The sequence below is a fragment of the Trachurus japonicus genome, chromosome 10 (assembly GCF_045865225.1).
Source record: "Trachurus japonicus isolate A0001 chromosome 10, Traja_1.0".
NCBI classification, from domain to species: Eukaryota; Metazoa; Chordata; class Actinopteri; order Carangiformes; family Carangidae; genus Trachurus; species Trachurus japonicus.
Genome location: NC_140916.1, coordinates 27200732 through 27227663, shown reverse-complemented (window position 1 = coordinate 27227663; position 26932 = coordinate 27200732). Strand labels below are relative to the sequence as shown.

Here is a 26932-nt window from a genome sequence, read left to right as displayed (position 1 = left end):
GAGATTGATCAATAAAGTTTTGAAATGATATACACTTTATCTATCAAGAATAAATATACTGAGAATTTGTGCAGTAGAATATGAAGAACTGGGTTTTTTTCTTCGTGATTTTTTTTTTATTATATAAATTATAAATTATACTTATAATATTTCTGATGTTTTTGTATTTATTTCACATCAGTACTAGGTATTATTTTCCAGGAGGCTTTTTTTTGGTCAAACACAGCAGCAGCTATTTCGTCTGTGTTGAAAGTTTTTTTTAGAGACTTTCCCTTTCTGTGTCTGTCCATTTATTTAGAAAGTTTTTAATACAATTTAATAATATCATTATTCAGATGTTTGCCACTTGAATTGATTATGTGTCAGTGTTTTGTTTTTTTTCATATATGGAAATGATGGTGTGGTGAAAAGTGTCAAAAAATAATGACAAATCAGTTCTTTGCAAATACAATAACAGACAGATTTTTATTAGAGAATTAATTTTGTTCTAGAGGTAAAAATGTTCAATGTTGTTATGGAAAACATACAAAATAACAGGAATATCATGATAATTCACTTTTTATACGTCAGTGCTGTAATGCTTTAGTTCTATTAGGTATAAAATCATGAGTAGTAAAAAAAAAAAAAAAATCACATATTTTACCGTGCACATCACTTTCTCCTGTTTCAGGATCATGTGACCCAAAGGTCCAGAGCAGATCACACAGAGTTCATTTGGCTGCATTTGTATTTTGGCACAGTTGGGCTTCGTGACTGTCTCAGTTACACTGACCATTACATTGAATAGTGCCGTTTTATACTGTATACTGTTAACAACAAAGCATAAGAAGTGATGCAGTCTGCTTTTATTGATTTGTTTTTAAATACAGGCTGACACACAGGACCCGCTGACTGTCCTGTCGTCACTGCTCTAATCGTTTCGCACCGTGTTGGATGCCAACACCCTTAAAGCGCACCATCATGACAGACAAATCAATATCATCATTATCATTTATAATATACTTTAAATTACTTAAATGAATGTTGTCCTGTGTGCAGTAAATGCACAGGCTGCCACTGAATCTCACAAAGTAAAAGCCAAGTAGAAAAGACTGTTCAATTTAATTCACTAATGTCTCTACATGGTGTATCAATCCTGGATCTTGAGGATGCTCCTCTTCTCCAGATCATTCATCTCTTTGAGAATCAAAGCCACGTTATAACGGAGCTCCTGGAATTTAGACACCGGCACCTGAACAGGAAAACAACAGCAGCGATTCATTGGCAGGAAAACACAAACAAACTCCTGCTTTTAACTGTGTCTATGCTGTTCTTTTAAAAAAATGTTTTGTCTTTATGTAAAGCACACTGAGTTGCCTTGGTATGAAATGCGCTATATAAATAAAGATGCCTTGCCTTGCCAAAGTGAAGCTAAAATAATGATATACCAGTAGCATAATGTTACATATAAATCAATCTGGGAGGAGAGCCATTTCTGAGACGTCTGTAGTTCTAGAAAGTCAGAGAAGCAAGTAATTCATGGCAGAGTCGACCTCTGATCAGTCTACAGAGTGAATGTGATGTTCAACCAAAGCAATAATAGCTACTTTAATTCATATTCCTTTGTGTGAGTCAGCATGTGTTCTGTTATTAATAAAGAAACATCTGCTGATCCAGCGAGAGGCCCTAAATCAGACACAGCCGCCCCCGTGTCCATTTGTTTACTATGATCACAGTTAATCGAACTCCGGAAGAGATCCTGAGAAGTGTATATCAGGTAAAGATAAGGTCCATCAATAGTATCTGCACATCGGATGCTGTTGCTGCTAATCTCCTAATTCTGCTGTAATCTGATTACATAAAAACTGCACTAGGTGCAACCACAGCAGTAGAGGCACAAGTCCTCCCTCCTGTTTCTGTCAATGTTAGTGGCCCACTGAGAGCAGCCGTATCTGAGGTCTCTAAATCCATCTTCTATTTTGCAGTTATGAATCAGGTACAATGTATACAGGTGTATGGCGCCCCCTACTGAGTCAATAACATACTACATACTTGAAAAACGTTATGTTGACTTCCTCATCTTGCCTTCATATTTACTGATATATAACTTATTGCAATAATTTCTTATACGGTAGTTATAAAAATAGTAATAATAATTATAATAACACATTTTATATAGGTGCCTTTCTAGCACTCAAGGACACAATACATTGAATATAACAAGTTATAATGTTAAATCAAGATGATAATAGTTGTTTTTTGATCATGCTTTTGATATTGACAAGACAATTGAAAAGTACAATCCCAGAGAAATTTAAAGCCACATTTCAAAGTATATTTTTTTGGCTTTTTTGCCTTTATTTGATAGGCTAGTGAGATAGACAGGAAATGGGGAGGCAGAGAGAGGGGGGAGACAGAGAGAGGGGAATGACATGCAGGAAAGGTCTGCCCGATGCGGGATTCGAACCGGGTTCGGTACGAGTTCACCGGTCGGAAGTTACGAGTGGCCGTTATAGTGACTTTCACCAGTACAACAGGTCGGAAAAACACGAGTGGGTCGCCTGAAACGCTACAAAGTCGTAAGTTGTGACTTGAAGCTGTAATTTACGATTTCAAAAGCCTGCCTGGAACGCAGCATTAGCGAAAACGACCAGACCACTTACTTCTGCTTTAACCACTGCGCCACGCACCGCCCCTAAAGCCACATTTCAATACTTTTTGCTACATTGTGACTGTTGATTGAGTCTTTTTGTATTTATTAGAATGAATATGTTGGTATGAAGACACAGAAGACCTGAGGTCAGGATAGAAAAGGCTGAAAAACCTTCAAGTGGACCTGATTCAAAGACACTGAGATAGATGAAGTATGTAACTCTTTGGTCAGAGACAGGACAGCTATATCGTCTGTATGCTCTTATAGAGACGTGAGGAAACTGTAGGAACAAAGACATAATATTGTTCAAATGGATCAGAAACACTCGGTCAAGAGGAGGTTCTAGGTCAGACTGTGGTTAATAAAAGGTTACTTAATTATTCCACTGTGATCCTATTATATAACAACTGAAACAGACCTACATTGGCCCACTGGCTCATAACCAACTTCTCTCTGGCCTCGGGCTGAAGAAAAGCATGGACTACACTACAGTGAACAACCAGTCATAGGGATGAAATGGCCAATTGTAGGATATCTATGGATTTCTGAAAAACGGACTCAAGCTGAAGCCTCTTTAAGGCTAATTTCAACTGTCCCATTCAAGAGTTAAGTGTAAACAATTTACATGCCTGGAGTGTTTGTCAATGTTGAGGGACTAGACTTGGTATGTGTGAACTGGGAAGACAAATTGACAATAGATATAGAATGAAAGAGAGCAATTGTTTCTGTACCTCAAAGCGATGAAAACTCCCATCTGACAGTTTAATCTGCATCAGCACAGATGGCTGCAGCGCCCTGGCTAAAGAACTGGGGACAGAGGAGGCACAGAGACACATGGACTTCATCATACTGAGGCCAAGCACAAAGTCATATTACAACTGGAGTGGGGACTTAAAACATCTCACAGAAATATTATACTACCAAACAAAAACAGAACAACTCAATGAACTGGTCATGGCTGAAAAAATACATACCATAGTTATGTTAATCAGTAATAATTCGAACACTGTTTCCTTTAATATTGTGCAGCTATGGCGATGACAATAGCTATAGTGTGTCTTCTCTGCCTCAGTGTATTACCTCGTAGAAATGGCAACATCCACTCTCCATTTAAAGTCTTCTATTGTGGGCAGGTGTGGATCACTCTGGGAGGTCGCTGTCTCTAGAGCTGCACGGCTAAAAATACAGAGAGAGGTGGGAATTATAATACATGGATGGCATCTGAATGCCATAGCAGCAGTGCTGTTGAAATATTCATGGACACGTCTCTGACGTCAATGTCCTGTGACAAACGTTGTTCGGGTTCTGTGTTGGTGATAACCAATAACAACAATGATCAGACAAGTACAGGTTACAGTGAAAAATGTGAAGGGCCTGTATTTATTCATAGTAAAGAGAACTCTGTACCCTAATAAAGGACCACAACAATAGAAATGTGTAAAAGTGTTCAACGTACCGATTCCCAAAAACCACACTAGCGAAATCTGTGATAAAGTCTTCAGGTATCCTAAATGACAGAGCCACAAACAACAAATTCAGCATTTGTTAAGCAGGATGGGGGATGAATCAAAAATATGGAACATATGGCAAAATAAAAAGAAGGTGACCCTTACCTTAACTCTCTGAGGTCTTCTTTGAAGGCCTAAATAGGGACAAACATATAGAGTTTAATAAATGAAAAGCCTGCTTCTTGCTCATCAACATCTCACCTAGCCTTAACTGAGGCTCACAGTGATGAGCTTAATGCCTCCGGTCCGGTACATGACTACAAATCAACATGTCCTTGACAATAACTGATTTTTTTTTTAACTGTAAAAGGTGGATTGGTGCTGTCTATCTCACTTGATACGATATTTCTGGAGTATTAAAAAAATCAATTTTGATTACAACCTAAAATTGTGACCCAAAACCATGGATTTCACCACACAATAATGCCTATAGTTTCTACAAGCCTATATACTGTATATTAAGCGCAGTAAGCATTAACAGCTACCTCTCTGTTTATGTGACAACTATGCACTTGCCATAGCAGGTAATGCTGAGGTGCTGTCATCATTAACATTAAATGATGTTAAATCTGTTCTATTTAAACATCTAGGTAGGCCATGGTGTCAATGGTGCCACTCTTTAAAAAGAAAAAAAGAAAAAAGCATTATTATGTGTTTCAGTACACTTAACTTTATCATTCATTTCCCCTCATGAATACACCACATACTCAAAACCTTCTAAGTCGTATAGTGTAATATTAGGACAACAGCAATATCTGATATTAGCAAGAGACGCACAGGAAAAAGCTGAGAAGATAAGGCGTGTAGAATCTCTGACATATTTTAGTCATTGTGTTGCAGCATGTGATGAGCAGCAGCTTACCTCCTGTTTGAGTGAGGCTGTGGGGATGCGGATGGCCTCAGACAGCACCCTGTACATCCCAGCTATGATGTGACTGAGTCTCTCCTGTGGGATGGTGCTGCTCTCCGCTATCGCCTTCATCACCTCCCTGCAGTCTTTCCCCTCCAGAGCACTGACCACAGCTGGAGAGAGAGAGCAGCATTGTTCACAGGCACATTCATCTCATTTGTTTTTAGCTGCTAGTTCACTTAGCTGTCTGTTGTCTCACTAACTATCTATTTTGCCAAAACCTGACAGGAAAGGATTCTTTAGGATAGGAAATAAATTGTTTTACTATACATTTCTATATATTAGCATCTATATCATTTCGCGGAGGATTAGTAGTTACCTTTCAGGACTTTTCTGAACAGGTCTTGGTCCACATCCTTGAGGTTTTTCGACATCGACTCAATCTCTGGTGGTATCCTGCTGCCTAAAAAGCTCGAGTCCTTCGTGTGACTCGAAGCCATGGCTAACCACGCACTTATATACAATAAGCACTGACAATTGATAAGTATTAACCAAAGAAATATTAGGAGTTTGTGATAGCCTCGACGCTAACTCTCTGTTTATGTGACAGCTTCCGCGTTCAGGTCACATGACGTTCGCTTAGCTCCCGGCGGAAATCTCGCGATGACAACTGGGATCATCATCGATAGAAAAGAAAGGACCCGCAAATGGAGGTGGAAGAAATGGTCACACTTTGAACGATAAAAGGTCGGTGTTTTATGGCATACAACTTCTCAATTACACATTCGCCGTGGTTTTAAAACGTTCACATTTGTTAATGTGTGGAAAAGATCACGTAGGCGTCGTTTTGTGAGCTTTGTAAACGCTACGTGGACATTGGGAGCATTAGCAACCAGCTACCGACGTTAGCTCGTGTTGTGTTTTCGCATGCTAACTGCTCGCCTTAAATAAACACGGCAACGTTTCATGTGAAGTGTCCTCAAATTTATACGGAGAATAGCTAGTATTTTTTATTATTATGAAATCTCAGTTCTTCTTCCGTACTAATATACATGTGTTGTGTAACATTTGGTTCTGTTGTTTGGAAAAACAATCAACTGTGGCAGTTGAATGTCAGTAAACAGTAGACAACAAATAACATTAATGTCAGCAGTTTTTCAACATAATCGGTGCCCAGGGATATATTGTTACAAAGCAGAGCAACTTATTTTTATCGGTGTAAGAGTATGAAGTTTATCTTTTAGTGATATCTGGATAAGAAGAAAGCGTTGGTGGGAGACGCTTTTCTAGTATCTGTCTCCCACCTGTCATTGATAACAGTGAGACAGTGGAAAACTCCCACGAGAAGAAAGTTATAGTCAAGTCAGTGTCATTTATATAACACTAAATCACAACAGAGGTTGCAAACAGAATCTCAAGGAACTCCTCAAATAGAGCAGGTCGAGACATTTTCTTTGTATCAGTATTTACAGAGACCCAACAGGTCCAACCAAGAGCAGAACCAGACTCAGGGTGGGCGGCCATCTGCCTCGACCTGTTGGGTAGGAGGGGGAGAGAGACGACTAGATAGATAGAGTGAGAGAGGAACTATAAGTACTGACAAAATCTAAAAACACTAATGATAATTTCAGTATAATTTTGCAGCCGGCAGTAGACAGGATCATGCAGCAGAAGGTGGTTCACAGTTGCAGATTCAGTCTCAGCAGCTCTGGAGATGGGACTAAATAACAGAGTAAGGGAGCAGTAATTTATGAGAACTGTTTAATTGAGACTGAGGCCCACTTGCTAAAAGTAGAATTATAACAGGTAGAAAGCCTGAGTTGTAGAGAATAGAGGCCGTTAAAAGGTTAGGGCATTAAAAGCTTGGATTTGTAGGCCTGAATGGAGTCAGCTGTTCTAATGTCAGCAAAGGAGCCCAATAGGAAAAGGCCCAGTGCAGTCAGCTGATGCCTTTTTAAGTTTAGGAACAGGCAAGAGTCCTGAAATCCTTAAAAAAAAGGGCAAAGAGCATAAGATGGAGTGTGAGGTTTAAGCAGATCACCCAGGTAAAAATGAGCAAGTGTCATCAAAAGCATATTAAAATCTGATCTGATATGGACAGGAAGTAAATTAAGAGGGTCTTATTTTAATCCTCAATGTGTTTCATTGAAATGGATCACTGCTAGAGTTTGCTTACTTTGCTAACAAATTGTTCATAGCAGTATGTTTGGATCTCTGAATGTGGAGCCTGACCAAAACCTAATTAATTGAGGATTATTCACTCCCACCCCACAAAACACAAGGTTAAACACTGGGTAAATGTGCGTATCAGTCCCTATTTTCCTGCTGTTTAATCTTAGACTATGTATCAAAAAATATATCAAGCATTACCAGTGTGTTGCCCTAGTCTTTTGACATTTTATTTACAGGAAATTTCTTTTACCTATAACCCATAACAATACTTTATTATTCAAACAAAACAGAAATGTTTTTGTTCGGTCTGTTTACTAAGCATAGTAGATGCAAACTACAAACTAAATCTCAGGTGATGTGCACAAAACTATTGTTTTATGTAATGTTTTTTGCTGAGAAGGACAAATGTGTGATTATTCGACTATATGTTAATCACTGAGGCTGTAGCTGTGCCGAAAGATTTCCTATCATTTGTGTTTGATGTTTGCCTTTGTCTCTGTGACAGGTACATATAGCCATGTCTGAATCTCTGTACGAGAAGTTTTTGGCCCCTGAGGAGCCGTTCCCTCTCCTCTCTCAAAGAGCCAACCTCAGTGATGTGGGAACTCTGGACGTCAGTGACTTTGGATGTCAGCTCTCATCATGTCACAGAACAGATCCTCTACACCGCTTCCACAGTAACAGGCAAGTAGAGTGTGTGTGTATTTGTCTGCTCAGGCATATGCGTCACCTTCGTCTGAGGTAAACTGACTTTGAGATGATATTATGAAAGGATGTTTGTAAGACATGATGTTAGATAACACATTGAACATAAAATGTCCCTTAGCACAAAAGCTGGACCACCAACTGCTGCACTATGTGCCACTGCAGCTGCTACTCTACCATAGAGGAATGTCAATTGAGTTAAATTGCAAGTTTCCTGTGTTGCCAGTGTCAGTAAAGTTTGTTTACAGCCGACACGGCAAACCAGTATTGATGCATTTCACAGCATGGTTGTGTTGTTGCATTTCCAAAACCACACACTTGCAGTTACTGATCAAATAAAATAAATGAAAGTACAGGCTTCCAGATAACGGGCAACTGCAGCATACCTCCAGCAGTTTGTAGAACTGTTGCAGATTATAGCCTGAAACTTTGCATAATAATTATAATGTCACACGTCCCCGTAATGACTGTCTTTAGGAATTGTGAAAAAGCAATGTGTTCTCCATTTGTTTTGAATCTATCTCTATCTCTTCAGTGCTTTCATGCATTGCACCAAATGACTCCTGCATCTACATATTAGCAAAAATAACTTTAAATGTGGGATGTGTTTCAAACTGATTTGGTTGTTTTTAAATGCGTTGTTAAAATGTAAATTCTTATCTTGTTTACGCTACCTTCTACACCTATTGTTTAACAACAAACAACCGAAATAATTGATATCATTTACTCTGAAATCCCAGGTGGAACCTCACTTCCTGTGGGACCAGCGTTGCCAGCTCAGAGTGCAGCGAGGAGCTCTTCTCCTCGGTGTCTGTGGGGGATCAGGACGACTGTTACTCCCTCCTCGACGACCAGGAGCTAACGTCGCTGGACTTGTTTCCGGAGGGCAGCGTCTGCAGCGACGTCTCCTCCTCCATCAGCACCTATTGGGACTGGTCTGACAGCGAGTTTGAATGGCAGGTTGGTTCTCGGCTGCTCTGTTGGAAATCATATTTAATGTGCACAGTATACTTTACTACTATAAGTGCATTGTTTGTTTGGATGTGGGTAAAAAAGTAAGTAACATCAAAGTTGTGAAACTGTGAGCTTTCCACAGTCTGCCTCCCTTTTGTTGTTGTCGTCTGCACATGTCATTGCTGATCTGTCTTTCTGCTGTCCTCCCAGTTGCCAGGAAGTGACATTGCCAGTGGCAGCGATGTCCTCTCTGACATCATCCCGAGCGTGCCAAGTTCGCCCTGTTTGTTTTCCAAGAGGAAGCCCAAACCCCACCCTCACCGTAACCTGGACGAACTACCTTGGAGTGCCATGACCAACGACGAACAAGTAAGTGAAGCTCACACGTCCGTCTGTGCTACTGCAGGGACCTTTATGCAAGACGCGAGGTGTTAATTTGTTTGTGCGTGTCCTCTTCAGGTGGAGTACATTGAATACCTGAGTCGGAAGGTGAGCACGGAGATGGGCCTAAGAGAGCAGCTGGACATCATCAAGATCATCGACCCGTGTGCTCAGATCTCTCCCACAGACAGCGAGTTCATCATTGAGCTCAACTGTCTCACTGATGAGAAACTCAAACAGGTGAGTAGTAATTCTGCTTACTTGCTCATAATACATGTTGACTACGCCAGTACACCGACAAAAACAGTTTTAAAAGGTTGCTTATTTGCTACCGTCTGTAGAGATCTGAAAGTGTTTCTGCTTCTGCTGTGTGGTTTCAGCAGATTTCCATTAACAGTAGAGTCTAATGGATATTTGCTTTTAGAAGATATTTGCTACCACTTTCACACTTGACATGCTATTGAGTAATAAACCTGACTGCATTTCAGCCAGACCTGGCATTGACATGCATCATGGGTGATGTGATCACAAAGCGGACAGCATGTCAGTTCACGCCTGCTATCTCCACACGCGTCTCTGGTAACCTTTTGTCCCGCTTCACCGTGCTATATGCAAATAGACAAGTGTTGTTCTTAAGTCTGTGTGAATGTGACAGACGAGTCTGTTGTCAAAGTGTTTGAGTGAGAAGCGGAGTGGGACAAGGAGAGGCTGAGCGAATCAGTGCACTGCACACAGCTCGATATTGGAATAAGATTTTAGACATTTAAAATGGTGAAATGTTTTTCAGTTGATTATGAAACTGGCAGAGCCAATCAGATGTCACTTGAATAGATGGTCCTTTAATGTGGCCCAGGACACATTTTCATTCACACTCCTAAAATAATTCAGCCACTCTCACCCAGACCACCTCTGTATGTGGTCTCTGGGATTTGAAATTGCATCCTCAGTGTATCTTGGGTTCACACCTGAAGAAAGAGCAGTCCACTTGTGATCAGATCACCAAAATGAGATGATAGTACAAGTTCTACACAAAACAGACATGTAATTATACAGGTTTATTCTCAATAAATTAGAATATCATGGAAATGTTTAATTCAATTAAAAAAGTGAAACTAGTACATTATATAGATCCATTACACACAGAATGAAACATTTCATGTGTTTATTTATTTCATTTCTTTTAATTGTAAAGATTATGGCTTACATTTAAAAATCAGTATCTCAAAAAATGTGAATATTACAAAATACCAATTAAAAAAAAGCGTTTTTAATATGGAAATGTTGGCCTTCTGAAAAGTATGTCTGTCTATATGCACTCAATACTTGGTTGAGGCTGTTTGATTTGAACTACTGGAAATGGACTTTTCCATGATATATCATTTATTGAGATGCACCTGTATTATCAGCCAGTCCACTAAATTACTAGGACTTGCTTGTCCATATATGTTCACTTTGACTGCTAAACAGATTTGAGAGGATACATACTCTCGAGCAGGATAGAAACAGTGTTACTGTGCACGTGAAAATGTTGATTCATGTGTGTTGTCATCAGGTGCGTAACTACATCAGAGAGCACAGCCCCAGGCAGCGGGCCAGCAGCACCAGAGAGGGCTGGAAGAGGAGCAGCCACAGCAGCGCCAGCACCGGCGGTGTCAGCGGAGCCAGCAGCAGCAACGCCAGCATGGTCAGCTCGGCCAGCTCCTCCACCGGCTCCACAGCCTCCAACTCTGTAGCAGGTGAGACGGCACCAGGTGGGCCAGCAGTTAACGTGGAGCTGCCTGTAGTAATGGGGCATTTCAGATCAGAGTTAAGGTCTTTGTGGTTGTAATGCTGTTTACGTTTCCTCGTGTTCCAGGTGGGACAGCATCAGCCTGTAGTGGAAGCAGCGTTGCCAACATCAGCAGAGCTCATAGCGATGGCAACCTCTCCAGTGCTGCAGAACGTATACGAGACTCTAAAGTAAGACACCTCTGTATGAGACAGACAGATGTTTTTATCGTGCTCCACATAACATGCACAGGGGAACTATGCAAGTTCGTTCACTTTTCTGCTGTTTTGCTAACCCTCCTCCTGGCCATGTGCATTGGTTTTCAACGATGCCAGTGAGAAATCAATCAATAGAGCGGTAGATAATGTTATATATCATATACGATGTTACGACCTGTGTGTGTGTATATGTGTGTATATATATATATATATATATATATATATATATATATATATATTTGTGTATATCTCTTGTCATAAAGAAGAGATTACAGGTTACGGGGCGCGTTTGTGTTGCGAGAGAGCTGGGCTTTTCAGCTAAGAGACGCAGAGAGCCTCCATTTACCCTACTACCAAGTTACATATCATGTATTAAACCATCACAATTACAATTAAAGCTGTTTAATTAAGATAAAAATGTGGCATAGTTAAGCTACAAATCCTGCATAGTTCCTCTTTAAAGAGTACATTTGCCTCTGGACCCACTCTGCCACATTGATGTTATTTTTTACTGTAGTTAATGTACCAGTGCCTCTTGTATCTACAGTTTTATTTAGTATGACTTAAATACAAGTGCACTTATTTTACAGCTGATCCTTTTCCCTGAGCATGTGAGAGTAGCTGATTGTCTCCACACCTTCATCTTCATGTGGGTCTCATCACTGCCCTCTCTCCCCTCGCTCACTGTCATTCCAGAAACGCTCAAAGCAGCGTAAGCTCCAGCAGAAAGCCCTGCGAAAGCGGCAGCTGAAAGAGCAGCGGCAGGCCCGCAAAGAGCGCCTGAGCGGACTGTTTCTGAACGAGGAGGTGCTGTCGCTACGGGTGACAGAGGAGGACGACCATGGCGACGACCTGGACATACTGATGTGACACCAGTGAATCAATCAGTGCTCCCTCTATGCCTGCTCTCTCACCACCCGGCCACCACCATAGAGCTTAGACACTGCTAATCCAGATCGCTGCTCGCATTAGCTTTCAACAGGCTAACATGCTCATAATGCGTTTTGTAAAAGTAACGTAGGGAGTAGTAGCTTTTAGTAGCTTCTAGCGTAGCTTGACATATCGCTTGCTTATACTAGTGTTAAACTGCTTGTTGCTGCACTCACTTCTAAGCTAGCTACAGTAATAATGGTAAAATACAGATGACTCTTTGATTAGATACTGATCCCAGTCCAGCCTGCTTACAGCCTGTGCTAATGCTGCTCAGATGCACATGAATATACACTACAGATTACAGTTATTTCAGCTTAATAAATTAGGAAGAGGATAGCTTTAGGTGCTGAAACAGCGTATATCCACTGCTACTAATACACCCACCACTGGCAGAAGGGTAGACCAGGCAGGAGGATCAGAGTTTGGCCATATGATGCAGATGCTGCGATAACCAGGTAGCAGCAGCAAGTTTACTCTCTTCATTACATTACAGGACAAACTATGCGCAAGTTGTATTTCAACCAGTGTGGTGGTATTTTTCCCCCTATCTGCCTACAAACGCTCATACTCTTCAGGGCTGTAGCTGCACTGGCCAAACTCTGCTCGTCTGTGGCTCCAGTTTAATCTGCTGCAGGTTCAGATACAGCGACAAAGGTATGCGTGAACACAGTCCGCATCACATGGGCGTTGAGTATCGTCAAAGTAAGTGTAAGTAAATAGTGGTCCTCAAACCAATCCTTCAGATCTGACCAGTACACCAGAGGTTCGGAGGAAACAGAAGTGATCTGGCCTGTCTTTCTCTCTGCTGAGTGTTGTGGCTCCATTTCACTCTTAAGGCTTAGAGGGAGCACTGAAACACTGCATGTTTAAATCGTCACCCACACCGAGTCCCTGTGTGGTCCACTAACTAACAACTTGCATCGTTATTTGCATACACTTGTTAAAAATAGCTTACCTGTATTGTAAATAAATGATAAATAACATATTTACTGCTTGCTTTCAGGTTTTCCCTTGTGATAAAGGTTTGATTTCAAGTTTTTTTTTTTTTCCCTCTTTGTGTGTGTGTGTTTCTATCCGACGACAAAGTAGTGAGCTCATTTGTTCTCATAGCTTCAAAGCTGTAAATTGCCACAGGTTCTTTGCAAACCTTTTCAGTCTTATTTTATGCATTTAGTTGTGTTTTGTCACTTACTGTACTTGAGTTTGGACTTTGTCTCAGACGTCTTTTGAACTTTTTTTGTTGTTGTTGTTATTTTCTACAAGCACTCCTTCTGTGATTCTGCCAGAGAAGATTCCTGATCCTTTACCTATACGTATTACATACACATTAATCATCACAAGTTTCAAGCATTTTACAGTTTTTTTTACAGATCAGTATCTGTCCATGTACTGTATGACTGGTTTGGTTTTGCTGCTCAACTTGACCTGGTTTCTTGAACATGTGTATCCAACATTTATCCATTACCTCGATTTTGAGAGTCCCCATTTTCATATTTGGTAATAGTAGCCACCTGAGGTTTGTCTCTCTCTCTTTTTTCTTTCTTTTTTTTTCAACCTGTCTGTCTTGTAGGAAACACTTTTCCTGCAGCTTGTCGGGTGTGACATTATAAACCACTGCAGTTATGGGCCTGAGAGCTCGTCGTCTCCTTTCTGATACTTTCTTATGTATCCTGAGCTTCGGTTCTTGTCTTTGTCTTGTGTATAAACTCATTAACTTCAGCAATTATGTTAAAAGCAGCTTTATGTATTCTGTAGTATTGAATTAGTAAAACTCTATTTTGAAAAGTAAGATAATTTTGAAAGAAAAATTTCAAAACAAGCCCCAGTGTGATGCAACAAAGTTATTTGTGTAAATAAGGCAACCATGTAATTGCTGACAATGAATGATATTGAACTGATTAAACATGGTGTTAAAAAAGCTTTATTGTCAACTAAACGTTTTCTTTGAGGACATTTCACATCTCTTTGATATTATTTAGATTATGATATGATATATTATTTCTCACCAGACACCTTGAGTCAACACATACCATCAGATTTTACACATTCATAGTTTCATATAAATCACTTGGGAACATAGCTGCCTGGAACTGACAGCAAGAGACACCACGTCAATATGTTTTTACCAAAACGCATTTCTTGAATCCTTCTGCCCAGGGTATTTATTGCACATCAACTTCACACACTTATAGATCAATATTGAACAGCTAACAGTGACTTAGCGCACAGAAACATCCTACTGCGTGGTTCAAAGATTTATCTGACAGCTGGATTTTGCTCTTTGCTACAAGACAAGCACTAACCTATGGCACTAACCCGTGAGGAGGATGTCGTGGTTCAGGTTGTGAACTGTTGGCGGCAGCCACGAGCCCCGCTACGCAGCGCACGAACTTCCGGTTCGAAGAAGGAGGCGGAAGTGACGTCACAGTGTTTACAATGCACGGCTAGCTCAGAGGAAACTGCAGCAGCCAGCAGCTAGTTCAACACCGTTACCTGTCTGTCGTTGTCGCATATTCCCCGGCAGACTGTGGTCGTGCTGACCGTGTTGCCATGGGAGCTCACGGGGTTTTGGGCAACAACGAGCCCGAGTCCATAGACTACTCTGTGCACGAGGCCTGGAACGAGGCCACCAACGTCTACCTGCTGGTGATCCTGGTCAGCTTCGGGCTGCTCATGTACGCCAGGAAGTAAGTAACGTTTTAGGTCAAACCTTCAGCTTCAGACTGGAGATACAACACAGTGCTGAGCTCTCCCTACGATTTTACTCTTCACGCCAAACTGCGTTGATTAAATGTTCATTTTAATGTTTCCTCGGTTGCAGACAGGTGCGTCAGTGTGCAGCCTATTACATACGGATGATAATGGAAACCATCCTTAGTGTCTGTGGTCAATGTCTACATTAGTTGAATTTGAATGTATTTATTCAGGATAGCCCCTTGAGATGAATCATCTCATTTTCGAGGGGGTCCTTCCGCAAAAAGATACAATGATACAATGTCAGGTAAAGAAATAAAAGAAAAACAAATACATTGAAACACATTACAGGACTTACCTACACACACACACACACACACACACACACACACACACACACACACACACACACACACACACACACACACACACACACACACAGAAGGCTCTCCTAACCCCCGCTAATCCACAAACGGCAAGATAACAGAATAATTGTCAAATAAATAAATAATCAAATAAGAGAAACACACAAAAAATATTACAGTTGCAAATCTTCCATAACTCAACATTAAAACCGGATGTTAAATATCTATAATATATATTCGGTTGACAAATCAAAAACATGATTAAAAAATGGAGACGTACTCTTCTATTCTCTTCATCCTCCGAAGTCTTATTAATCTGTTCTCTTCATTCACATATCATTCAGGAACAAGAGGAAGATCATGCGCATCTTCACTCTGCCTCCCACCGCGGGCAGCAGCCCGGAGCCCAACTTCTACGACAGCCTGCAGAAGGTGCGTCTGCGGCAGCAGCTGGAGATGTACTCTCTGGGTGAGTGAGTGTCAGCAGAGGCATGATGTACTGTCCAGCTTCACATCTCCTTTAAGTATACAATTCTTATTTTTTCCACCACTGTGATAATAATAATGATAATAAAACTTTATTTCTTAACACCCTTTAAAAATACAGGTACACGGTGCTTTACAGCAGCATCAAATAACAGTAAAGGCAGAATTAAACACCATAAACATGATACATGCACACAACCAGCAGCACAGATGCACCCAGATCATATTTGTGTCTTAAAAGGTGTGTTTTTACACAGAGAAAATGCAACGACTATTTCCAGTTCATGACTGATAAGTGTTTTACTTTGAAAAGGGTCTTGATCACACTGAACAGGCGCCTGTGTGGATAATTAAACCGTTTGTTTCTTCTCTTTTGTCTTTCAGCCAGAAAGTTTGAGCACCAGCAGCAACAAGGCCAGACAGACAGCGTGCAGCTCTCCATGGAGTGAGAGCAGCAGGGCATCTCACTCCTGTTTCTTCTTGTCGTTTGTACACGGATAGAATAAGGACTTGAATGACTGTCACGGTCAAAGATTTTATAGTGAGACACACATAACTCCTGTCCTGCTTCTCCCTGTTTGGCTCCTTGAAAGAGACATGAGTTTCCATTTACCTCGTCGTCTCCTTGGCTGATCATGTGGAGCACAAACAGCCAGATAAATGGAGAAAAGCCAGGAATGTGTATGGGAGTGTGGCGTCTTCCAGAGTAATAAACCTGCGACATCAGCAGATGTCACTGAGGTGTTTATAGTGTGGCGTGAAGCAGAAAGTCAACCATGAAAAATTTCTTGCACGTCAAACAAGATCCTTCAAATTTAACATTATAGCTTCTAGATGTTTTTTACTTGTCTAATTGTTTGTAAGATGTTTTGTGTCGTTAGGTAAGTTAAAAAAATGTGAAAATAAAGATATGTAACAATGAACCGATTCAGATGATCTGATTATTGGTATTTTCTTTTTTGTCGTTTGAGGTTAACTGTGTGGTAGAAACTTGGTTATTAAGAGGAATTGAATACTTACAAAAAAATGGTGTATTGTGATGCAGTCAGACAGAAATCGTTTTAACTAACTTGTCTGTTCCTTCATCAACAATATCTAACTCATTAGATAGAAACCAGTGAAGCTCTCAGAGCTGGGAACAGGTTTTATTGATATTGAAACATCCAGTAAACTGCTCAGTTTGTCCACGACCAACTGAAACGTTCCCTGTTCCACTCAGAGCCAGGAAGTCCCTTTTAATTGAACGGTCCAACAGTGTGAGATGACACAGCATGTTCACTGAAGACGGATACAACAGATAAACCAGACTAGAACAAAGGTTGTTTTCAAATTCAGAACAAACACTTGAAGAAAAAAGTAAAGCAAGTTTTCTCTAAACTGAGAGACTTAAGGTGAACATTCAGAATTGATTTCTTTGAAAGAGTTATCAGATATGAACTGACAAGTATTTGTACAAGGGTCTTGCACTGTTGAAGTAATGTCATGTCAAATGGTTTCACCACACATGAATATTAACAGCTAAAGGCTTCAGCAGCGTAAACATGGCCCCGGTGTGCAGCCTGCACCTCTTTGGAAATGTTGGATTTCCTGCGTAAATCTGTGAAAGCTTGGCACCGACATTTATAAGGAAAATATACAAAATGCTCCAGGCATGAAATTAATTGTACAAAGCGACTTCCCGTGCGCCTCAGCTCAGGTAAGAAAATAGTCAAAACATTACAGACTGTAAAAAAATAGCACTTATATACAGACATAGGAAGGCAGTGAGGAAACAACAGCAATAAAATAAACTGTGTTCATTCGCACAGCACAGCAAGCTGCTTTCTGCATAAAATAAAGTTCAAGTGGCAAGAGCAAGCGAGATGCTCATCTACAACACAATGTGCTTTATTGATGGGCAGAGCCCTCAGTGTCGGCCCTGAGGGCAGACGTCCAGGCTGTCGGCAGACAGAGGGCTGGAGTACTGGGACCTCCAGTCTCTGAGGAAGAGCTCCTCTGCCTGGCTCTGCAGCGTCTGCTGGCCTCTTCCCACTGCCGAGCCCGTCTGGTTCACCACCAGGCCCACGCCCGCAGTGCTGCTGAAGTAGTTCTCCGACCAGTTGGACGTGCCTGTGGACACAAACACTCAGCACTTAGACTATGACAGTCACAGGAGGATTATCACTTATGTGTGTGTTGGGCAGGCTAATCTGTGAAAACCTGTATTTAAAAAAAACATTTAATGCTAATAACTTTACTTTGCTTATTACTTACCTACAACTATATATGAAATGTGAATATAATATCTGTGCACTGAAACAATCTGTAATATTCCTGCCACATCAGCAGAAATATTTCACTTTGACAAACAAACTAAATGAAGGAATCGGATTCAGGCCAAAAATATTTCTTTCTTCTATACAGCTGGTTTTAGTGTTGATTGAGTTGTTTTGTTATAAACACAATCAGCAAAATAATTAGTATCTGAAACAGTGAAGTAAAAGCACAAATATATGGCCAACAGTAAGTGACACTGTCCTGTTCTGTGTCTGTCCCAGTGGATGTGACAGTGTGAGTAGTGGTAACAACACACCTATGTAGACCACTCTATCTGTGACCATGTACTTGGCGTGATTGACTCGTGCGTAGGGGATCTTCATCTGCTCTGCTGTTGAAGGCACTGTAAAAATATTCTGCAAAGACATACAAATGTGTAAATTAAACACGAGTTCACGGTCCAGCATCGTTCTGTTCATTTTCGCTGTTCAAGCCTTTAAGGAAATTCAAACGCACTATTTCTATGTCACACTTGAGTGGAGGCCTGTTGAGCACCAGCAGGGACTGCAGGAAGGTGAACATGGAGCCAGGCGAGTGCTCCCAGCAGCTGACCATCAGCCGGACCTGCACGCCTCTAGTGCAGGCTGCAGCACGCAGGGACGAGTCGATGGCGGGCCAGAACCTGAGAGCAAGAGGCCAGGGTCACAGTTTGGTAGCAGACAGATCGACACTGTTTCAAAGGAGTTTTCAATCAAATGCAACTGGACTTGGTTATTTGTCTAAACGTCTTCCTAGACAAATAACCAAGTCCGGTTGCATTCGATTGAAAACTCCTTTGAGATACTATGACCTGGACAAATGAGAATATGCACAGACTTATCGACACTGTTGTGTACAGTGTGTGATGAGGGAGACACAGGCAAGGAAAGACAGGAGGACTAACTATGTGTGTGTAACTGATGAGAAGGAAACAGTGGACAACACATTTTCCTACACTTCCTCCTACTGTACAGAGTGGGACTTCACTTCAAGCTGAATGTCTCGCTTCCAGTTTGGCAAGTTTCCATCATTTTAATGAAAAAGCCTCCAGTCAGCAGCAGGTTTACCTCAGCTTAATCAGAGGAGCTGCTTTGTCAGCCAATCATCAACATTGTGCCCGTTCAATAAATGCCCACCTTACATTGTTTTTTTTCAAGCATGTATCCGAGTGACTCGACCTGACGTGTGCAGATTGAGTTTTAGTGCATTACTCTGTCTGTGTGATGGTGAATGTGCAGGATTTTCATGGTGCAGCAGTTGTTTGTCGTCACCTGCGTGGCTCTGTGAATTCAGTCAGAGGGAGGTAGTCCATGACAGAGATGTAAACGAATTTCTGGGCGTCGTCGATGACTGACAGGATGGTGGAGAGGTCGTCAGAGCGGCCGCGGGCGGAGATCTGTGGAGGGGCGCTCTGCAGGAAACAGACAAACATCAGAAGTGTGGATCGTAGGAGCAAAGAGGGAGGGGAGTAGGACCTTCATCCCGATGTTACCATGGAGACATATTGAGGTTTCAAAGAGCTAAAATAAATGTTTAGTTTTTCACCAAAGTTCAGTTCATCCGTTGATACGTGAAAACAAATGAGGATTAAACTATTTTGAAAAATGATTTTAATTATACTATCAAACCAAACTGCCCTACGCCTGAGCTGTTAGTCAAGATTGATTAAAGCAGAAGTAAGCGATCCGGTCGTTTTGGCTAACTTCTTGTCAGCCGATGCAGTCCCCGCCCTCGTCATGGATCTATTGGTCCTCGTCCCTACGTCACCACATTCACGCGCATCCCTTGAGAGAGGACCGCCCCTTTATGCCGTTCTCTCTCCTCATTGGATAAAGGTTGTAGGATACAAGGAAAGTTTTCTCCTCGGCTTACAGCAGAGCAGAGTGACTGACAGACCCGTGTTTCAGACCAAACACTCTATGTACGTGATTGCCGTCGGAAGATATAACTATTTAAGACTTATATTAACACAAATATTCCGCTTACTTCTGCTTTAATTTATGTCCTATGATGATCTAAATATGGTTTCATATCATCTCCCACTCCACCAAGGATATTATACCAGTCGTGTAAACACAAAACTAACAGATGAAAAAGCTTGGCATTGACACTAACATCTGTCTTTTCATGTCAGTATCAGATCCAAAGAGATCCAAAAACAAACTCATGAAGACAAACGTCTTCTCACAGACTTACAGACAGGTAGACTTGAGCAGGGACTCCGTTGAGCTTCAGGTGCAGGGGATTCTGGGAGCTGGACAGAGCTGAGAGGCGAGCAGGCCAGTACGGGGGCAGGGATCCGCTGTCCGCGCCACCGATGAGCCAGTACACCCCGAAGATGCGGTGGGCGTCCTGAGCCAGGCAGCTGCAGTCCTCCACCGACACGCCCACCTCCTTCACCTGGTTCAACAGAAAGTGCCTGATGTGTTAACTGAGCTGCAGCCACAGCAGCAATCCTCTCCCTGGATCCTGGTCCAGGGAGAGGATTTATGGAGCTACTAGGATGACTCTGCAGAGCTAGACCTGGAACCAGCGCAGTCTGCTGCATTATGAAGACCAAACAATAACATAACCCAGATTATTTCACTTGAAGAGCAGGAAAATGTTTCATGTTCACTTATCCATCATTTGGAATCACATTGTTTGAATGATTTGAAAATACTGTGCTTTCAGTGTACACACATCAGCAACAAGCACTGCAAAGTCTGAGCATCGGCTCCTCGGCTGGTTTAATTGAATTATATGATCAGCTGTGCGCCCTGCTTGAAAGTCTAATACAGAGTAATGCAGCATCAGTCTGAGGCCAAGAACTGCTGTCTCACTGTGGCCCGGCTGCTGGGACTAACTGTTGAGGACAAATCTGGACAGTAATGTGATCTGTGAGAGAACAGCGATGCAAAGTCATGCAAAGGGCAGTGTGTGTGTGTGATGGATACAGATTTAAGGCCAGATACATTAGAAAACACATGTTCTCTCTCTGGTTTACCTGACTCAGAGAGCGCCAGTCCATGTTGGCGCTACCCAGGTACAAGTGCTTTTGATCCACCACCCACAGTTTGGTGTGGACGATGCCTCCGGTTACAGCTTTGAGGTCCACTTCTCTGACTTCTGCACCTGGGGGGAGAAAACACAGATCACTCATATAATATCATATTGTAGTATCAACCGCATCAGTATAAATTTAAGGTAGGGTTGGAAATCTTATTTTTTATTTTTTACTGAATTGCTTGAAATCCTTGTCACACCCCGATTGCAACCAAGTAATTAAACGCTTTTTCATAAAAATAAAAAATGTCAGTCCTGCGGAACGGACAATCCTGTAAAAACAGCATCCAATCATCGTGAACGCCACGTTCAAGTCAACTGGATCGTGATGTCAATCAAGTTGCCATCTCTCTTTAACCCAGTGTAGCACACTGAAGTCTGGTAGGTTGTAATCTAACTCTAAGCTTGATGCTGGGTGGTTTATTATGATGACGGTGTTTTCTTTCACGTCAATGAGCCATGAGAGGGAGCTGGTGGAAAGTTAGCGATGCTGGGATTACATTCAGAGCGACCCAATGTAATCCTAATGTGAGCGACGCGGTAGTGTTGTGATACTGTCGCATATAGTGGGGCTTCACCTTGATGTGAACCCAACGGTGTTGAGGCGTGGCTTCAGAGAGAAGTCTGAGGAAAGGGGCTTGGATGTTTGAATTGTGTATTTTCAAAATGTGGCCTGCTAGAACCGTTTTTCCAGGATCTTTACCCTTCCTTTAATGGAAGAAGCTGATTCTTTTAGCTATTAAAACAATGGTCACATGATGTTGTACCTGAAGCAGCCAGCTCTGCTGTGTCTTGGGTTGAGGTCTGGGGGGCGTTGACAGCAATCTGAAGCTTCACACCTTTAGATTCAAGTTGTTTCAGTTGTTTAAAAACCTCTCGTCCCTGCAAAAGACATTCATCAAAGAGTGAAAAAAGAGTTCAGTATGACTGGTAGATACACAGCACTACAGCGTGAGACTGGGGCATGCTACTGCACTGACCTGAGAGTCAGAGGAGTCGGTTAACTTCAGGTCAGTGCCTCGTAGTGTCAAGTAGAAGGCGGCGATGTGGACTGAGCTGTTGGCCTTGTCCAGCAGATGCAGCCAGCTGTCTGCGATGCTCGTCCTGGACGAGGGAGAGGACTGGTAGAGTCCCACAGGGATGCTCTCCACCAGTTGAACGCTGAATGACGGAGGAGAGGGTGATTCAAGTTAAACCATTTCCACACCGAGCCACACCTCATTTTAGAGGTTTGTCTCTAAACGCAGAAACAGGTCAGAGAGATCGAGGTTTGTTGATATTTCCTACCGACAGTCAGCGCTGCAGGGCTCGGGGACCAAGCCGAAGCCCTCCAGCCAGTGCAGCTCCAGCTGAGCAGCGAGCTGGGCCACAGACATGGGAACCCCGTAGTGCCAGACGTGCTGACCGAACCCACCGAGGAGCAGCAGGGTGGTGGGCAGGAGGAAGAAGAGCAGAAAACTGGAGCTTCCTGAGCTCTGCAAAATGACACAAAGTGGGTTTTTAACTCATGAACAAGTGAGTCACGTTTCAATCTTGGCTGGGACAGAGACTAGGAAACATCTTGGGGCTGTGCTGCATACCACAGCTCTTACTGAGGGGTGTGGCAAAATTCCTTAATATGTGACTGGCTCTGCCAAGACCATCGAGAAAACATCACAACTGTTATGAGTGGAATCTATGAAGCAAGTACGGCGCGGTTGCTCACCGTAGCCGACTCAGTGGAGCTGACTTGAGCAGGTTTCTCTGGTGCTACTGGAGGAATGGGTTCATCGTCCACATCTGCTTGTTCCTCCACAAGTTTTGAAACCTCTGCCTGGACGACGTGCGGTTTGCGATCCTCCGCCTCTACCGCCGCCTCACTGTGGTGCTCCGACTTCTCGTCCGTCAAATCCTCCTCGGATTCGGCGTCTGATGACGATCTGCTGTCCTTTAACTGAAGCGTGCTCATGGGTTCTTTTCCCCATGGCGGCTCTTCATCCATGATAGCATCCACTTGGCCGGCTGCAGCTGTTTGAGTAACCTCTGCAGTCTCATACCCTCTGTTGTCTCCCGAGGCGATGAGGATTGTCCTGCCTTTGGTCTCGACATCGTATTTCTCTGCTGTGACTGGTTGTGGCGTTTGGCTGAGCGAGCCCTGCAGTGGAAGTTGGCTGACAGGAGCGTCTGGTAAAGTATCTTCTATCTCTGAGGTTCTGCTCTGGTCTTCCTCTGATCCTTCTTCTGTTCTTAGGGCGGGTCTGGGACTTGCTGTCATTAAAGGATGCTGTACGGACTCGGACAAGCTCCAGCTCTTGGATGCAGCGATGCCGTGGTCGGCGCCGCTGAACGGAGAGAAGGCTTCGAAGCCCGTTCTGTGGGCTCGGACCGACGGCAGCGGCAGCGCCGTTTCTCGCGTGTCTGGCGGTCTGGACTTCGGGGTCTCCGCGCTTCCTACGTGAGCTACGTGGACAGGGGTCTCCTTTTTGGGAAGGGGCAGCTCCGTGTGCTGGCTGGTGGGTCGTTTATGGAAAGTAGGGATTCGAGACACGGGTTTCCCACCTTTGCGGTTCATGTCTTCTTTCTCCTCGAGCTCTCTTTTTTCAGCCTCTAGACGGTCCAGCACAACACTACAACTTTTCAGAGCCTGGGGAAGATTGAAACTTGTTAGTCAAAGCACACATCTTCTGTGGACATAAAACACATCATCACCTCTTTCAGCATATACACACACAAGTTCTGCCTTATATAACATCTTGTATACCTTTAAAAGCCAAACGTTAAACATGTACAGGTTCAAACATACTCAACTCTTCACACTCCAGTCTTTTTACATAGCACCGGTGAACGACAACACCGCGGCTCTGCACATTATCTCAATGTAGAGCAGCCGCGCCTATTCAAATGAGCTCTCCTGACTGGTTCACGTCCACATGGCCACCGCAAGCTGTTCAACACATTGTCCTGGATAGTCAATATTTGTTTATGAACTCCACTGTTGCCGTGGCTACGATACCTTGACCACGACATTCCGGTGGCAGTTAGAGATGAAGGTTCTGAATTAAACCACAAAATGGACTGAAGTGTGTTTCTTGGCCCGATAATGAAGGTTTAGGATGTTTAACCCAATTTCCAAATTATGGTTTATTAGAGTTTTGTGCTTGTTTTAAATGTCTCATTGGGATTTTTGGTTGTTTTTTTTGCAAGACGTTTAGACAGGCCATGTGAGTGAAATGATAGTGCTTACTGGGAGAGAGCCATCATTTACATTATCAGTCACAGCTGTGCTTCTCCTACGACAACAAGTCAGACAGGAACAGGCTGACTCAGCCCAAATGATTCAGGCAGATTTGTTGGCAGATGTCAACGTCAACATTTCAGAAAAAAAATCTCACTGCAGTACCAAAACTCTTGTCATGAATGCTACATAAACAATGTCCTGCTAATCTGTGCGCTCATTCAAACTAATACATTACGAGCAGACATGTCAGACTCCTTATATGATTTTCTAATTTTATGTTAGTAAATAGAGACATTAAAACGTATAGGCTGATTGGTTTATTGACAGGCTGATATGGTGCGGATGCAGCAGCAGCAAATGTGTGGGCAGCACCAGGGAAAAGGAATTCCAATATGTTATGTAATGTGATGTAGGCTGAATTCATATAACCCTCGTATCATCGCCCTAATGGCACTGCAACCGTTTAATTAAGTATTTCAATCAGATGGAGCAGTGTGTACAAGTTATTGACCTTTTAGGTGTTTTTGGTCCCTCATGTAGAGAGTTCCATACTCTGCAACATGACACCAACCCTCAACATTCAACCACAATCATCAAAAACTATCTTCAGCTGCAAGTAGAACAAGGAGTCCTATAATAGATGCTGTGGCCCCTACTGGGATTACAGAGAGAGAGACAAAGAGACCCTGAGAAAGCCTTAATCCACTCAAGAAGTGTGGCGAGTGCTCAAAGATGCCCGGAACAACCAACCTGCCATGTAACCTGAAAAACCGTGCAGAAGTTCTCCAGAGGACTGATGATTATTTGAAGGTAAAGTGTGGCCACAGCAAATATTTCATTCATTTAAGATTTACTGTCCAAAATGTCCTATACACTCTTACTTGATAAACACATTAAGGATGTCACCAAAACCGTTTTTTTCCCCACTTATGTAATAGCAAGGATTCTGTCTTTTTTGATGCAGAAATGCTAACTCATGTCTTTGTTTCATCTAGATTTGATTACAGTAATGTTTTGCTTTCTTGGCCTGCCACATGCTCAGATCTTACAAATGAGTCAGAACGCTGCAGTTAGCAATGTAATCAAATCCAGGAAATCTATTACACCATTTTTAGCTTCCCTTCATTGGCTTCCTGTCTATATCAGATGAGGTTTTAAAGGTGCTTTTTCATAACATATAAAGTCCTAACTGCTCTGCTGTGTCTGTATAATAAACTACTTGTAACAGATAACTTCTGTTGTGAATTGGCTGCTGTATAAATAAAATTGACTTGATTGTTATCTTTACTGTTATTATGCTCACTGATGATAAAGGTTGTTTACATAACTGTAAAATGTTGTGGCAATTGTAATGACTTAATCCAAGGGGTTTTTACATTATGTGATAATGATAACAGTAAAGATTAGCCAATGTAGACATACAGAATGTCATGTAAAAGTCAACTTTACTTCTGTTGCAGCTGAATAAAGGAGATTAAAACACTTCCGGACCAGCCTGTCATTGTTTCCTGCTGATGAGTACACACACAGACACAAACACAAGACAAACCACTATTTCTCTCACCACAGTGATATATGAATAAGAACTGGACACACCCATGCAACTATTTTAGGACTCGGCTTTACTGGACAACACACACACACACACACACACAAAGGCCAGAGGTGTGTTTGTTTGGCTTTTATCTGTAAGGTGAATAACAGCCTACCGTCATCGTGTCTGCATCCTCAGCTGCTTCCTCCTCCTCCTGCTCCGGCGGGGGACTCTCACCCCGCTGTGTCTCCATCACTTCGCTGTGGACAGACTCAGACTCGCCCTCCTCCGACTCCTGACAGGACCACACCGGTTATACTCAGTTAATAGCTGCATTGTCATAAAGCACTGGGTATGACTTCAAACACTTACAGTGTGTTAGTCTAAAAAAAACCCTGCAAAATTAGACTCCAAGGTGAATACAAGCGACACACGAGTCTCTCCATCTCCCCCAATAAAGAAAGAAGCACCGTCAGCTTTAACACAAACTTACCATAATGCGGTAACAAGTTCGGGCTCGGCGGACGGACAGACGGACTCACTCCCACCGTGTGGTGCTTCCCCTGAACCGTTATGCTAACCAGCTAAGCAAATATTACAAAGGCTGAAGCGGCGGTAGTAGCAGTAAAAAGAAAAAAAATACTGCGGGTAAAGGCAGGACGGTGTCTCTTTAATCCTTCTTAGAGAGTTTTTTTCTCGGTTTATCCCGTTTACGTCGCTGCCGTTGACGCTCGCTTGCAGCAGCAGCAGCAGCTACGTGGCCGAGTGAGCTCAAGTTTTTCAGCAACAGCAGCAGCAGCGGAGGAAGAGGAGGCGGAAAAGCTGAGTAATAAAATACCCACCTCGACGTACGTAGGTCTCCCGTGCAGGCGGCGGGTCGACCTCCTCTCTGCTTCATCAGCCGGTGTCGTTTCCAGTAACTCTACCTCACCGAGCTCACCGGGGTGGATGGACTTCCTGGATCGTAGCACCATAGGCATCTTGGTCCGCTTTAATAATGCAGCAAAGTTGCAAACCGTCCTGACACGACAGGTTTAATGGGAGAGCAGCGGTGCGTCTATCCGGTGAGAGCCCGCGCTGTTCTGACCGCAACCGTAACAAAACCGACCGCGAGCAGCGGCTGGCTATCAAAGCAGCATTTGTGTCTATTTATAAACTGTATGAACTTCACGTGT

The 26932-nt window shown here is 42.6% G+C and overlaps 4 protein-coding genes across 4 annotated transcripts; 2 read left to right on the top strand and 2 right to left on the bottom strand.

Moving 5' to 3' along the window:
- Nucleotides 1-443: 443 nt before the first annotated feature.
- Nucleotides 444-5616, bottom strand: commd5 (COMM domain containing 5). The gene is made up of 7 exons (XM_085788502.1): nt 5370-5616; nt 5003-5163; nt 4246-4274; nt 4089-4139; nt 3713-3808; nt 3364-3439; nt 444-1231 (listed from the first exon to the last, which is right to left on the bottom strand). Exons 1-7 carry the CDS (start codon nt 5488-5490, stop codon nt 1130-1132), a joined length of 636 nt encoding a protein of 211 aa, XP_085644628.1. The 5' UTR covers nt 5491-5616; the 3' UTR covers nt 444-1129.
- Nucleotides 5617-5641: 25 nt separating this feature from the next.
- Nucleotides 5642-13102, top strand: fam199x (family with sequence similarity 199, X-linked). The gene is made up of 8 exons (XM_085788501.1): nt 5642-5737; nt 7668-7846; nt 8608-8827; nt 9032-9190; nt 9281-9442; nt 10755-10938; nt 11058-11161; nt 11885-13102. Exons 2-8 carry the CDS (start codon nt 7680-7682, stop codon nt 12056-12058), a joined length of 1170 nt encoding a protein of 389 aa, XP_085644627.1. The 5' UTR covers nt 5642-5737; nt 7668-7679; the 3' UTR covers nt 12059-13102.
- A 1419-nt stretch (nt 13103-14521) lies between these two features.
- smim19 (small integral membrane protein 19) lies at nt 14522-16593 on the top strand. The gene is made up of 3 exons (XM_085788769.1): nt 14522-14808; nt 15525-15649; nt 16051-16593. The coding sequence occupies exons 1-3, from the start codon at nt 14672-14674 to the stop codon at nt 16113-16115; spliced, it is 327 nt and encodes a 108-aa protein (XP_085644895.1). The 5' UTR covers nt 14522-14671; the 3' UTR covers nt 16116-16593.
- A 938-nt stretch (nt 16594-17531) lies between these two features.
- Nucleotides 17532-26764, bottom strand: pld7 (phospholipase D family, member 7). The gene is made up of 12 exons (XM_085788500.1): nt 26600-26764; nt 25933-26049; nt 22712-23629; nt 22294-22481; nt 21987-22167; nt 21774-21888; nt 20948-21075; nt 20158-20361; nt 19233-19372; nt 18439-18604; nt 18239-18338; nt 17532-17775 (listed from the first exon to the last, which is right to left on the bottom strand). The coding sequence occupies exons 1-12, from the start codon at nt 26735-26737 to the stop codon at nt 17573-17575; spliced, it is 2598 nt and encodes an 865-aa protein (XP_085644626.1). The 5' UTR covers nt 26738-26764; the 3' UTR covers nt 17532-17572.
- Between the last annotated feature and the right edge of the window lie 168 nt (nt 26765-26932).